A 16,508-nucleotide genomic window follows, 5' to 3' on the forward strand; every position below is an offset into this window, starting at 1 on the left:
GTAAATGTAAAATAACCTAAAAAAATGAGTGATAATTTCTGACGCGGCCCCACCCCAACCGCTATAACTTTTGACCCAGGGGTCAGATCAAAATTCCAACTAGAAATGGCGCGGCAGAGGCCGACGCGTATCCCCACGCCGAATGTTTGACCTAGGTGTGCCCCAGGGTTGGTAATGGGGCCATGCATAGCTGAGATTGACCGTATTGTCATAAGAGAAGTTCATCATCAATTAGAAGTGAATTGGTGTAGAAATGAAGAAGTTATAGTAAAAGGCAATTTTGGGTGGGTGTGACATATGTGGGCAGGGCGCCCCAGGGTTGGTAATTGTGCCATGCATAGTTGAGATTGACCGTATTGTCATAAGAGAAGTTCAGTATCAATTTGAAGTGAATCGGTGTAGAAATGAAGAAATTATAGTAAAAGGCAATTTTGGGCGGGTGTGGTCTATGTGGGCGGGGCCCCAGGGTTGGTAATGGGGCCATGCATAGTTGAGATTGACCGTATTGTCATAAGAGAGGTTCAGTATCAATTTGAAGTGAATCGGTGTAGAAATGAAAAAATTATAGTAAATGGAATTTTTTGGTGGGTGTGGCCTATGTGGGCGGGCACCCCAGGGTTGGGATTGGGGCCATGCATAGTTGAGATTGACCCTAATGTCATAACAAAAGTTCAGTATCAATTTGAAGTGAATCGGTGTAGAAATGAAGAAATTATAGTAAAGGCAATTTTGGGTGGGTGTGGTCTATGTGGGCGGGGCCCCAGGGTTGGTTATGGGGCCATGCATAGTTGAGATTGACCCTAATGTCATAAGAGAAGTTCAGTATCAATTTGAAGTGAATCCGTGTAGAAATGAAAAAATTATAGTAAATGGAATTTTTTGGTGGGTGTGGCCTATGTGGGCGGGCGCCCCAGGGTTGGGATTGGGGCCATGCATAGTTGAGATTGACCCTAATGTCATAACAAAAGTTCAGTATCAATTTGAAGTGAATCCGTGTAGAAATGAAAAAATTATAGTAAATGGAAATTTTTGGTGGGTGTGGCCTATGTGGGTGGGGCGCCCCAGGGTTGGGAATGGGGCCATGCATGGTTGAGATTGACCGTATTGTCATAAGAGAGGTCCAGTATCAATTTGAAGTGAATCGGTGTAGAAATAAAGAAGTAAATGTAAAATAACCTAAAAAAATGAGTGATAATTTCTGACGCGGCCCCACCCCAACCGCTATAACTTTTGACCCAGGGGTCAGATCAAAATTCCAAATAGTGCAGGGTCGCACATATGCTCATAGCTACCATGTGTGTAAGTTTCAAGGTTCTAGTGCTTTTAGTGTAGGAGGAGATAGTGGCCAGGACGGACGGACAGACAGACGGACGGACGGACGGCGGAGATTACCACAATATCCCCACCTTTTTTTCAAAAAGCGTGGGGATAAATAGTGCAGGGTCGCACATATGCTCATAGCTACCATGTGTGTAAGTTTCAAGGTTCTAGTGCTTTTAGTGTAGGAGGAGATAGTGGCCAGGACGGACGGACAGACAGACAGACAGACAGACAGACGGACGGACGGACGGCGGAGATAACCACAATATCCCCACCTTTTTTTCAAAAAGCGTGGGGATAAAAACAACCTGCAATATATGAAACTTGGGATATTTAATCAGCAGGGACACCCATATATGCAGTTGTTAAGATGATTATGGACCCATCAATAAACTTTGAAATACACATTATTTCTTCTTTTGAAGCTTTGAGCTTTTATGAGTACATACATGTACGTACTTCTCAAAGTTTTTCCTGATAAAACCGAATTCCATGTAAAAAATCATTATAAAATTTGTCTATAAAATGGAATTCAATGGAAAACATTGTAATAAACACAATACATGTTACCATCATTGGTGTGATTTTTGTGGATAAATCCTCAAAACAAAAAGTTTATAAAAAACGTAATGAAAACGAAAGCTGTAGTTTGAATTTACGATTCTATTATCTTAAGTAGGTTCCAGAGGTGGTCAATGTAGCACGATTGGTTGATAAGACATGAGATCTATCTTGCCAAGAATCGGAGATAGTCAATGTATAAATAAGCATATTTTCAAATCGGAAATTTCGAATTATCAGCGTTTTCAAATGCAAAAACTTACACATTTTGTTTAACTGTTGATGTGGTTGAAACTTGGATTAATATCATTATTCTGCGAACATACCATATCAAGCATGTCGTTTTAATATGCGCATAAGGGATATATTTATGATCTCTTTGTGGTTATTTATGCTAGAAAATAGTTTACGTAGCTCATTTTACCTATTAAAGTGCCGCCTGGTTTCAAGGCAGCAGACTTCACATGAAAAATGATGTTACCAGTTGCAACTCCCAGCCACCCGCAGGGTCAATAGCTGGGAGTTGAATTATTGCAACTACAGTTTATGTATATTGGAACAATTTTAGATATGAAGCCTGTTAATATGATTATCTCAGCAACATAATGTGTATCATAAAGAATCAAGACCTAGCACTGCCAAATACTTGTACTTGCAGTTTAATAATTTTTATATTATATATGTATTCATTTAAATAGTGTGAAGAATATGAATAAAAAAGTGGTAAATATTTTTAAGTAGATTAATTTGTTACAAATACCATAGACACTAAAGTCTTCTGTCATAAATATAACAAAATGTTAATGGAGTATTTGTGTTAATGCAAATTTAAACTTCTGCTCAAGTATGACACATCATTCACAAATATCAAGTTGTGTTTGTTGAATATATTAATATAGCCAAATAAGACATTATTTAGCAAAATATTGAAATGTTTTATCCAATTGGACATTTGTTTAGTCAAATATTAAAAAGTTATAGACATATTGGACATATAACTAGCCAAATATTTTAATGTTATAGCTAAATTGGAGATTTATTTAGCGAAATATTGAATGTGAGCCAAATGGGACATTGATTTTGCCAAATATGAAAATGTTATATCAAACTTGCGGGGTTGGGCTGTAGGGTAAATTACTCCCCTGAGTTATTACAAAAATCACACAAAGGTGAAGAGGTTTGCCACTGTTAAACTCAGTCTATTTTGTTGTTTGACATAAAGTAGCATTCCTGGGTACAACAATATGCTGAAGTTGAACTGTTTACAAAATTACATTTTGCACAAAATTTAGTTTACCCAGACGACCCTTTTTTATATCAAAATGTAAACATGAGATTTATTGCGCTTCATTAAATCTTTCAGCAGTGACAACAACCTACTGTTTTACAATACCGTGCCAGAACGGGGGTACCTGCATAGAAGGGACCTCGAACTACACCTGCATGTGTCCGCACCTGTACAATGGCACAGATTGCGAGATGGATCTCAGCGTGTATGGGTGTGCTGTGAATCCTTGCTTGAATAACGGGACATGTAGTGTGACCAACACTACTTCTGGAAAGCCGTACCGATGTGATTGTATAGCAGGTATGAATTAAGAAGTCATACGAATGTTTCGCAATAGATCTGTACATGTGTGGCCTTTTTGAGAAGGATGACAAGGCTATATTACATGGAGAATACATGGTTGGTGTCAGCATGGAGAAAAATTACCTGGGGAAGCTTAGACAATCAAAATAGAGCAAGCTTTAGCTATTGCAGAACTAGTTTAACTAACTTATTTATTCCATATTCTATTTATTAAGTTTATACCCAATTGCATTTTGAAAGCATTTTAGTTGGGGGGGGGGGGGGGGGACGCGTCTTATAATCGAAAAAGAACCGAACGTGTACAAACCCAACAAATTCACTGCAAAGAAGGTGCTGCAATCTTGCATTTCACCATCAACCTATTAACATTTTTATAAGCATTTACCATAGGCAACAGTCTTTCAATAATTCTGGAAAACTTTATGGTTTCTTCTGTAATAGCAATTTTTACAGCTAAAAAGTGAACTAACTGCAAGCAACAATGAAAATCATTGTTCCATATATAATGTTGGCTTGCTTTTTTTACAGGTAAAAAATGAAAAATGGGACCTAATAAAGTAAGCAGCATAAAAAAGTTTTCATGCTTTATTTGATATCACTTCATGACTGGTACAAAGGGAAATAACTGCAAGCAACATGGAAAGTTGTTGTTACTTATTTGAAATCAATTTTTTACATGAACAATTGTAAATAACTGTGAGCAACATTGTAAGTTATTTGTTCATTACTTGACATCCATTTGTTTCAGGTTGTAGATCCAGGTAAAATTGAAACTTAAGGTTCCTGATTTGATATATGGCTTTGTTTTAGGTACAAAGGGCACTAACTGTGAGCAGCTAGTGAATGAGTGTGGGTCCAGTCCTTGTGCCAATGACGTGCCCTGCATTGACTTGATTGGCAACTTCACGTGCAATTGTACTGGATCAGGTACGCTTAAACTGTCTGTAACAAGTAAGGGAGTACAAGTAAATGAGCCTCGCTCTGGGAAAACACAGGCTTAACACAGGCTAAATGGGGACAACACTATGTGCTTTTATGGGACTTTTTATGTCCCCCACCCACTATAGTGGGGGACATATTGTTTTTGCCCTGTCTGTCTGTTGGTCTGTTTGCTCCAACTTTTACATTTGCAATAGCTTTTTCAACATTCAAGATAGCAACTTGATATTTGGTATGCATGTGTATCTCATGGAGCTGCACATTTTGAGTGGTGAAAGGTCAAGGTGATCCTTCAAGGTCAGAGGTCAAATATATGTGGCCAAAATCACTCATTTTATGAATACTTTTGGAATATCGAAGATAGCAACTTGATATTTGGCATGCATGTGTATCTCATGGAGCCGCACATTTTGAGTGGTTAAAGGTCAAGGTCATCCTTTAAGGTCAAAGGTCAAAAAAAAAAATCAAAGCGGCGCAGAAGGGAACATAGTGTTTCTGACAAACACATGCCGCACATTTTGAGTGGTGAAAGCTCAAGGTCAAGGATATCCTTCAAGGTCAAAGGTAAAATAAAATAAAATAAAAATTCAAAGCGGCGCAGAAGAGGACATAGTGTTTCTGACAAACACATTTCTTGTTTTAAATGAACTAATCTTCGTAACCAAAACTCCAATGTAGGCGGAAAGTGTTGTGCCTGATAAGCCCTGTTTTTCAAGGGACCGTCTTCAATCAATTGACTTGAAATTCTCATGACACACCTATTCAAGACTTGATTTTAGATTGAGATGTCAGATTTTTCTGTAAAGCCTCAGTGATTCAGTTATATGCTTACTAGTTCTCTGCAAAATAGACCTATTGTTTAAAACATCTACCAAGTTGGTATTTGGTTGTTTATAAACTCTTGTTCTGACTACTACTGACAATGTAGGAGTTTAAAAAGTTTTGCCATTTTCTACATGATCCTTGCCTGTGAAATGAGGGTTAATCTTGAAGTGCAGCCACTGTGTGATGATACAAATTACTCATGTCATAACTGTTACATGAAGTAAACTTTATATCATTTTAAAATGCCACTTGAAACTCTTCTGTATGGGAAGGGGGATGGTGCCTTGCATTTTTTTTGCATTTTGAAAAATGGTTTAGTTTTGATTAAAAATTTGAAATTTAGTTGTTTTTCTTTCATGCTAACAAATCTTTTGAAATTAAGAATACATGTACTGTTTTCCATATTATGTCCTGGATAAGGAAATAAACTGAATGTTGAAATTCATTTGATTTTCACTTTTTTATGTGTGGAAACAATCATTTGGGAAATGTAGGTAGTCATTTGGGGAAATTATAATTTGAGATTGGGAATTGAAAAAACACCATAAATTGCAACACGGCTTACAGGTATCTACATTTGACATGGTATAACCTGTTTATTGTTATAAAAGAATTCTATTAAAGAATGTATGAATGTAAATTCTACATGTAACATGATTTACGAGAATGTGTGTTTGCATTTCAGTAGCTTAATTTGAAGAATAATTTTAATTTTGCCTACATCAACCATTATATTGACAACTATAAGAGGATGTATCTCTACATGTTACATGATTTAATAGTTTGCATATCTATATTTCATCTTCTAGATGAGAATTTTATATCTATATTGCATGTTATGAGTGCATTGCCGTAATCAATTTGTACGATAATAAAATACAATTCACATGCTAAGTATTAAAATTACCGATAAGATATTACCATTTGTGTCGCATATTGTTTAGTATGCTGTAAAATCATTTATATTCGTTGTCATACACTTTTTTGGTTTTTCAAATAATAATTTTTTTGTGGACATGAAAATTCATTTATTTTTGATTTTGGAAAACAAAGGAATTTGCATTGGTAATATTCCCATGTGTGTATGTTAAATTTGTTGATTGGTCCTACCAGACAAAAATCAATGAAAATTGATGCTCCATGTGGAATGATTTTGCAGTATGTATATGTTATTTTGAAACATATGATGTTACATGAGCATGGCCATGTTTGGCAGGTTTTACGGGCCGACTGTGTGACGAGGACATTGATGAGTGTGACACTACCCAGGGGGTCTGCGGGACAGGCACCTGCCACAACAATCAGGGGTCCTTCACATGCCAGTGCCCAACGGGGCAGTTTGGACCTAAATGTGAGGTAGGGAGCAGAGATTATAATCAATTTGTTGTATAGGTTGGTTGTTAAATTCGGTACAAAATTGTGTAGGCATCCTTGGAACATTAACATTGGATCAGAACTGTGTTGAAAGCTTCAGGCGTATAATATGTGCTTAAGCCCAATTTTGGGCAGAGCCGGTGTACTCTTTGTGTGGAAATACCTTGAGAAATCTATATCCCTTTGTGAATATGAAACTGGGGAAGTGAAAAGTTGCAGCATAGTGGATACAAGATCCACTTCATTATTTTGACTGCTTTACCAGGTTTTCAACAATAATCATGCTTGTTAGATTGTTGTTTGGTAAATAAGTTTAGTTTGCGTTCACCAATCGTGTTGTAACATTGGCTGTAGCAAGCTCCCATGGACACCTTGCTTGGGATTGTATTTGGGGCTAAACAGGTCAATGCCAAGGTCAGTGTTACTTAAAATAGAAAAACGGTTTCTATTCAATAACTTGTTCAATTCAATAAGTTGAAAAGTGATATTGCACTGAAATTTTAATAAAGGAAGCTTAAATACTTATCTAGCTTGGAATTGCATTTGGAGCCAGGAGGGTCAAGGTAACTATTTCTAAAAAATAAAAAAGGCAAACGGTGTTTTCAGATCAATAACTGACCAATAACGTTTGTTTGCAATTTTTTATCTGAATTTATTTAAATTAAAGTGAATTATTGAGAAAAGGTTGAAAACATTGTTTTGTTTGATTGCCACATTTCTTGTTTAGCTATTTTTACATGGTGACTGAAACAGAGACCAATCGTCATTGAAATTTTAAATCCTATCTCCTCAATACCTTTACGTTTTTAAGTATTTGTGCGTATTTGTTACAGGATATCAATGAATGTTCATCCAACCCGTGTAAGAATGGTGCCACCTGCCAGAACCTCAACTCCACGTACAAGTGTGTGTGTCCCACAGGCTTCATGGGTACCACATGTAGCGAGCTGGATAGCTGCGTTAATGTCACATGCCCTGGCCAGTACTCGAGGTGTGTGCCCACTCTGAACAACTACACTTGTCAGTGTGCTAACGGAACCAATGGTAAGTTATGAAAGTTAAGTTTGGAAATCAAACAGTTTGGCAGCCTTAATGAGCCTTGCTCTTTGAAAACCATGCTTCAAGTTAATACATATGTGTAAAGTGTCCTTAGCATGTGCTGTTTGAAAAGGCTAATCAGGACGATACTGTCCACTTTTATTGTATGTTTTGTTTAAAGGAAGTATTTTTTAGCGTAAATACAGTTAAGGCGGAAAGTGTTGTACCTGAATAGCCTGTGCTGACTGCATAGGTTAATCTGGGACGACACTTTATGCCTGTGCTGACTACATAGGTTAATCTGGGACGACACTTTATGCCTGTGCTGACTACATAGGTTAATCTGGGACGACACTTTATGCCTGCGCTGACTGCATAGGTTAATCTGGGACGACACTTTATGCCTGTGCTGACTACATAGGTTAATCTGGGACGACACTTTATGCCTGTGCTGACTACATAGGTTAATCTGGGACGACACTTTATGCCTGTGCAGACTACATAGGTTAATCTGGGACGACACTTTATGCCTGTGCTGACTACATAGGTTAATCTGGGATGACACTTTATGCCTGTGCTGACTACATAGGCTAATCTGGGACGACACTTTATGCCTGTGCTGACTACATAGGTTAATCTGGGACGACACTTTATGCCTGTGCTGACTACATAGGTTAATCTGGGACGACACTTTATGCCTGTGCTGACTACATAGGTTAATCTGGGACGACACTTTATGCCTGTGCTGACTACATAGGTTAATCTGGGACGACACTTTATGCCTGTGCTGACTGCATAGGTTAATCTGGGACAACACTTTATGCACATCCAGTAAATCCTGTTTTTCCAGAGCGAGTATTCATATGTTTACATCAATTTTATTTGAGTTACATGTTACGTGTTAAAAAAAGATTTACTTAGTAAATATAGAGACTACTAAGTTAGTGTTGAATACAGGTAAGTGTAAGCAAGGTTTAAAAATATAGAAACAGGAGCCCTGCCCTCGTGTTCACAAAACATTTTTGCAATCGAAAATCGATTTTAACTGACATTGATGTCCATTTTTGCCTATCAACTACAATGAAAATCCATTTTCAATGACGAGCAAAATTGAGTTTAGATCGCAAAAACTGTTTTGTGAGCACGAGGCCTGGCTGGTCTGGGGCTACACTGTCTGCATATGACGTAAGACTTATTTGCGCATGACATTGGTCATAAAAAGGTTTATTTCAACAGTGTATGCCTAATTATGAAATCTAACATATTATCCCTTGATGCTTATCAAATATTAAGAGAACCAAATACCTCCAAATGAACCCAAATCCCAAATTGTTTGAAGGTTTTTGCCATCAGTGGTAATGCATGTCATAAATAAAAGTTAAACTATATGAATACAAAACTGGAGTCACATTTGATCAACAGACATAGTCTGAAAAAAGAGTAATGAAACTGCTTGTAAAAATATATTATAAAATCTGTCTGAAAGTGTTATTAAATATGCTAAATTTTTTGTAATATTGAACACTGTTTATATTATGCTTGCATGTATGTAATAATCTACAAATAAAATTAAATTTATCACACACATTTTTTTTAAAGAATTTATTAATATTTGTATATGTAGACAGCAACCATCATAACTAATTAAAATCTTTCCTTCACAGGATCATACCCCAACTGTACGGACATCAATGAATGTGTGTCTAACCCATGTCTGAATGGTGGCACATGTAACAATAACTTGAACAGCTTCAATTGCACGTGTGCTGCGGGTTATACAGGCAGCACGTGCCAGATAGACTTCAACGAGTGTTATAGCTCGCCGTGCAGAAATGGGGCAAAGTAAGTCTGCACAGGCTGTGTGCTTGTGACTTGTACTTTGTACCATAACATTTTTTATTGAGCCTCGTTCTGGGGAGACTTGGCTTATTGCTTGTGTGTAAAGTGTTGTCTCTGATTAACCTATGCAGTAGCGGACCGCACACACTAATTTGTGATGACACTTTACACACATGCTTCAAGTCCAGTTTTCCTGAGAATCAGGGTCATGTTATTTAGTCAAAATGAAGTTTTAAGTTGTCCAGTGTTTCTGAAGAAAGAAACAAACATAAAAAATGTAAAAAAAATGTTTTTAAAAAATCCAAAATATATTTTGACATATTTAGGATACGTGTACATGCAATATTTAACTGTTTTCCAAAGCAGAGGTTTGACCAACATGTAGTTGACACTATAGTTTAAACACAAATTATCAATCTTCTTCATAATAGTAAACACTCGAGAAAGAAATGTTTTTACTGTGTATGTTTGATTTATTATGGAGGAGTTTAGTTTTTGCTGTGTATATGTGATTTATTTTGGAGATTTTAGCATTTTATTTAGGATAGTACATAGTGAGTTAAGAATGTCTTTATTTTCAGATGTCTAGATCAGGTGAACGGCTACATTTGTCTGTGCGTAACTGGTTTCGACGGTACATTCTGTGAGCAAAACATTGACGACTGTAAGCTGGGAACCACGCCAAAATGTGTAAACAATGGAACATGCCTTGATGGGGTGAGTAATCATTGGACCCAAAGTTATAAAGAATCTTAAGCTATTATTTATTTAAGTGAGATGTCAGAAATAAGTCCAAAATAGAATTTGATTTTAAAGCTATGCTTTGAATCTGTGTTTGACTAGTAAGTAGTGTAAACTTTACTTGTATGTCCCCACAAAGTTGGAGGCATTCAGTATTGTCTGTCGGTCGTATGTATGACCTAAATCTTGTGTTTTGAATTCATCTTTAATCACTGGAAGGGTCTCGCTCAAACTTTAAATGACCTTTATGTCTAGATGATTGCAAAGAAAGGAATTCTAGATGTGATCGGTTTTGTCAGAATGATGGCCCTTTGTCTGTTTTTCAACAAAAAAATATACATCAGTAATTCTTTGAAGCTTTTCTTCTTAACTCTCCTTTAACTATGGGGTGAATCTTGCTAAAACTTTAACAGTTTAATGACCTCAATAGGCATGTATGTATATGATGTTGAAAAATGGAATTTTAATTGTGACCATTTGGTTGAATTATGTCTTTTCTGTGATAGAATATAAAGTGTATTTGTCTGTGTCCAAATAGGGCTTGTGGGGACATGATTGTCTGACACATTTCTAGTTATATCACCATAAGCTTTCAAAACTATGCATTGGAATATGTGTCCGACAAGTAACAGATGTACAATTTATTTATTTCAGATCAACAACTACACGTGCCGCTGTACACAATTCTTTACGGGCGCAAACTGTTCCCAGGACGTGGACGAGTGTTTATTAGCCGTGCCGATATGTAAAAATGGTGGGACGTGCTTCAACTCTCAAGGCAATTACCAGTGTGCATGCATCGGGGACGGAGCAGGGACATACTTTACTGGTTGGTTTAATAACATGTTTTGTTTGTAAACAAAACTGACCCTAGCTGTGGAGAAAGGGGGCTAAATGCATTTGTGAAAAGTGTCATCTCAGATTATCATGTGCTGTCTGCACAGGCTAATCAGGGACAACACTTTCAACTAACACTGAATTTTTATTAAGAAGAGATTTCCTTCAAAGAGAAAAATTCTCATAAAAGCAAAATATGTCGTCCCTTGGAGATACTTTATGCACATGCATTAGATATGTCGTCCCTAGGAGATACTTTATGCACATGCATTAGATATGTCGTCCCTAGGAGATACTTTATGCACATGCATTAGATATGTCGTCCCTTGGAGATACTTTATGCACATGCATTAGATATGTCGTCCCTAGGAGATACTTTATGCACATGCATTAGATATGTCGTCCCTAGGAGATACTTTATGCACATGCATTAGATATGTCGTCCCTTGGTGATACTTTATGCACATGCATTAGATATGTCGTCCCTAGGAGATACTTTATGCACATGCATTAGATATGTCGTCCCTTGGAGATACTTTATGCACATGCATTAGATATGTCGTCCCTAGGAGATACTTTATGCACATGCATTAGATATGTTGTCCCTTGGAGATACTTTATGCACATGCATTAGATATGTTGTCCCTTGGAGATACTTTATGCACATGCATTAGATATGTCGTCCCTTGGAGATACTTTATGCACATGCATTAGATATGTCGTCCCTAGGAGATACTTTATGCACATGCATTAGATATGTCGTCCCTAGGAGATACTTTATGCACATGCATTAGATATGTTGTCCCTTGGAGATACTTTATGCACATGCATTAGATATGTCGTCCCTTGGAGATACTTTATGCACATGCATTAGATATGTTGTCCCTTGGAGATACTTTATGCACATGCATTAGATATGTTGTCCCTTGGAGATACTTTATGCACATGCATTAGATATGTCGTCCCTAGGAGATACTTTATGCACATGCATTAGATATGTCGTCCCTTGGAGATACTTTATGCACATGCATTAGATATGTTGTCCTTTGGAGATACTTTATGCACATGCATTAGATATGTCGTCCCTTGGTGATACTTTATGCACATGCATTAGATATGTCGTCCCTTGGAGATACTTTATGCACATGCATTAGATATGTCGTCCCTAGGAGATACTTTATGCACATGCATTAGATATGTCGTCCCTTGGTGATACTTTATGCACATGCATTAGATATGTCGTCCCTTGGAGATACTTTATGCACATGCATTAGATATGTCGTCCCTTGGAGATACTTTATGCACATGCATTAGATATGTTGTCCCTAGGAGATACTTTATGCACATGCATTAGATATGTCGTCCCTAGGAGATACTTTATGCACATGCATTAGATATGTCGTCCCTTGGAGATACTTTATGCACATGCATTAGATATGTCGTCCCTAGGAGATACTTTATGCACATGCATAAGATATGTCGTCCCTAGGAGATACTTTATGCACATGCATTAGATATGTCGTCCCTAGGAGATACTTTATGCACATGCATTAGATATGTCGTCCCTTGGAGATACTTTATGCACATGCATTAGATATGTCGTCCCTAGGAGATACTTTATGCATATGCATTAGATATGTCGTCCCTAGGAGATACTTTATGCACATGCATTAGATATGTTGTCCCTTGGTGATACTTTATGCACATGCATTAGATATGTCGTCCTTTGGAGATACTTTATGCACATGCATTAGATATGTCGTCCCTTGGAGATACTTTATGCACATGCATTAGATATGTCGTCCCTTGGAGATACTTTATGCACATGCATTAGATATGTCGTCCCTTGGAGATACTTTATGCACATGCATTAGATATGTCGTCCCTAGGAGATACTTTATGCACATGCATTAGATATGTTGTCCCTTGGAGATACTTTATGCACATGCATTAGATATGTCGTCCCTTGGAGATACTTTATGCACATGCATTAGATATGTCGTCCCTAGGAGATACTTTATGCACATGCATTAGATATGTCGTCCCTTGGAGATACTTTATGCACATGCATTAGATATGTCGTCCCTAGGAGATACTTTATGCACGTGCATAAGATATGTCGTCCCTTGGAGATACTTTATGCACATGCATTAGATATGTCGTCTCTTGGAGATACTTTATGCACATGCATTAGATATGTCGTCCCTAGGAGATACTTTATGCACATGCATTAGATATGTCGTCCCTTGGAGATACTTTATGCATATGCATTAGATATGTCGTCCCTAGGAGATACTTTATGCACATGCATAAGATATGTCGTCCCTAGGAGATACTTTATGCACATGCATTAGATATGTCGTCCCTTGGAGATACTTTATGCACATGCATTAGATATGTCGTCCCTAGGAGATACTTTATGCACATGCATTAGATATGTCGTCCCTTGGAGATACTTTATGCACATGCATTAGATATGTCGTCCCTTGGAGATACTTTATGCACATGCATTAGATATGTCGTCCCTTGGAGATACTTTATGCACATGCATTAGATATGTTGTCCCTTGGAGATACTTTATGCACATGCATTAGATATGTCGTCCCTTGGAGATACTTTATGCACATGCATTAGATATGTCGTCCCTAGGAGATACTTTATGCACATGCATTAGATATGTCGTCCCTAGGAGATACTTTATGCACATGCATTAGATATGTCGTCCGTTGGAGATACTTTATGCACATGCATTAGATATGTTGTCCCTTGGAGATACTTTATGCACATGCATTAGATATGTCGTCCCTTGGAGATACTTTATGCACATGCATTAGATATGTCGTCCCTAGGAGATACTTTATGCACATGCATTAGATATGTCGTCCTTAGGAGATACTTTATGCACATGCATTAGATATGTTGTCCCTAGGAGATACTTTATGCACATGCATTAGATATGTCGTCCCTTGGAGATACTTTATGCACATGCATTAGATATGTCGTCCCTTGGAGATACTTTATGCACATGCATTAGATATGTCGTCCCTAGGAGATACTTTATGCATATGCATTAGATATGTCGTCCCTTGGAGATACTTTATGCACGTGCATTAGATATGTCGTCCTTTGGAGATACTTTATGCACATGCATTAGATATGTCGTCCCTAGGAGATACTTTATGCATATGCATTAGATATGTCGTCCCTTGGAGATACTTTATGCACATGCATTAGATATGTCGTCCCTTGGAGATACTTTATGCACATGCATTAGATATGTCGTCCCTAGGAGATACTTTATGCACATGCATTAGATATGTCGTCCCTTGGAGATACTTTATGCACATGCATTAGATATGTTGTCCCTAGGAGATACTTTATGCATATGCATTAGATATGTCGTCCCTTGGAGATACTTTATGCACATGCATTAGATATGTCGTCCCTTGGAGATACTTTATGCACATGCATTAGATATGTCGTCCCTTGGAGATACTTTAATGCACATGCATTAGATATGTCGTCCCTAGGAGATACTTTATGCACATGCATTAGATATGTCGTCCCTTGGAGATACTTTATGCACATGCATTAGATATGTCGTCCCTTGGAGATACTTTATGCACATGCATTAGATATGTCGTCCCTTGGAGATACTTTATGCACATGCATTAGATATGTTGTCCCTTGGAGATACTTTATGCACATGCATTAGATATGTCGTCCCTTGGAGATACTTTATGCACATGCATTAGATATGTCGTCCCTAGGAGATACTTTATGCACATGCATTAGATATGTCGTCCCTAGGAGACACTTTATGCACATGCATTAGATATGTCGTCCCTAGGAGATACTTTATGCACATGCATTAGATATGTCGTCCCTTGGAGATACTTTATGCACATGCATTAGATATGTCGTCCCTTGGAGATACTTTATGCACATGCATTAGATATGTCGTCCCTAGGAGATACTTTATGCAGATGCATTAGATATGTCGTCCCTAGGAGATACTTTATGCACATGCATTAGATATGTCGTCCCTAGGAGATACTTTATGCACATGCATTAGATATGTCGTCCCTAGGAGATACTTTATGCACATGCATTAGATATGTCGTCCCTTGGAGATACTTTATGCACATGCATTAGATATGTCGTCCCTTGGAGATACTTTATGCACATGCATTAGATATGTCGTCCCTTGGAGATACTTTATGCACATGCATTAGATATGTCGTCCCTAGGAGATACTTTATGCACATGCATTAGATATGTCGTCCCTAGGAGATACTTTATGCACATGCATAAGATATGCCGTCCCTTGGAGATACTTTATGCATATGCATTAGATATGTCGTCCCTTGGAGATACTTTATGCACATGCATTAGATATGTCGTCCCTTGGAGATACTTTATGCACATGCATTAGATATGTCGTCCCTTGGAGATACTTTATGCACATGCATTAGATATGTCGTCCCTTGGAGATACTTTATGCACATGCATTAGATATGTCGTCCCTTGGAGATACTTTATGCACATGCATTAGATATGTCGTCCCTAGGAGATACTTTATGCACATGCATTAGATATGTCGTCCCTTGGAGATACTTTATGCACATGCATTAGATATGTCGTCCCTTGGAGATACTTTATGCACATGCATTAGATATGTCGTCCCTAGGAGATACTTTATGCACATGCATTAGATATGTCGTCCCTTGGAGATACTTTATGCACATGCATTAGATATGTCGTCCCTAGGAGATACTTTATGCACATGCATTAGATATGTCGTCCCTTGGTGATACTTTATGCACATGCATTAGATATGTCGTCCCTAGGAGATACTTTATGCACATGCATTAGATATGTCGTCCCTAGGAGATACTTTATGCACATGCATTAGATATGTCGTCCCTAGGAGATACTTTATGCACATGCATTAGATATGTCGTCCCTTGGAGATACTTTATGCACATGCATTAGATATGTCGTCCCTAGGAGATACTTTATGCACATGCATTAGATATGTCGTCCCTAGGAGATACTTTATGCACATGCATTAGATATGTCGTCCCTTGGAGATACTTTATGCACATGCATTAGATATGTCGTCCCTTGGAGATACTTTATGCACATGCATTAGATATGTCGTCCCTTGGAGATACTTTATGCACATGCATTAGATATGTCATCCCTAGGAGATACTTTATGCACATGCATTAGATATGTCGTCCCTTGGAGATACTTTATGCACATGCATTAGATATGTTGTCCCTAGGAGATACTTTATGCACATGCATTAGATATGTCGTCCCTTGGAGATACTTTATGCACATGCATTAGATATGTCGTCCCTAGGAGATACTTTATGCATATGCATTAGATATGTCGTCCCTTGGAGATACTTTATGCACATGCATTAGATATGTCG

General features: G+C 37.7%; 1 protein-coding gene across 2 annotated transcripts in view; it reads left to right on the forward strand.

Annotated features, from left to right (window-relative positions):
* LOC127880860 (protein crumbs-like) overlaps window positions 1–16,508 on the forward strand; it is a 101,544-nt gene that overhangs the window by 29,267 nt on the left and 55,769 nt on the right. For both annotated transcript variants that reach the window (XM_052428314.1, XM_052428315.1), the window contains exons 3-9: window positions 3,245–3,469; window positions 4,283–4,399; window positions 6,453–6,592; window positions 7,444–7,654; window positions 9,313–9,490; window positions 10,069–10,204; window positions 10,883–11,057. In XM_052428314.1, coding sequence (XP_052284274.1) covers window positions 3,245–3,469; window positions 4,283–4,399; window positions 6,453–6,592; window positions 7,444–7,654; window positions 9,313–9,490; window positions 10,069–10,204; window positions 10,883–11,057 — 1,182 coding nt within the window. The remainder of the gene's footprint in view (window positions 1–3,244; window positions 3,470–4,282; window positions 4,400–6,452; window positions 6,593–7,443; window positions 7,655–9,312; window positions 9,491–10,068; window positions 10,205–10,882; window positions 11,058–16,508) is intronic.

Source organism: Dreissena polymorpha, chromosome 5 (genome assembly GCF_020536995.1).
Source record: "Dreissena polymorpha isolate Duluth1 chromosome 5, UMN_Dpol_1.0, whole genome shotgun sequence".
Lineage (NCBI taxonomy): Eukaryota > Metazoa > Mollusca > Bivalvia > Myida > Dreissenidae > Dreissena > Dreissena polymorpha.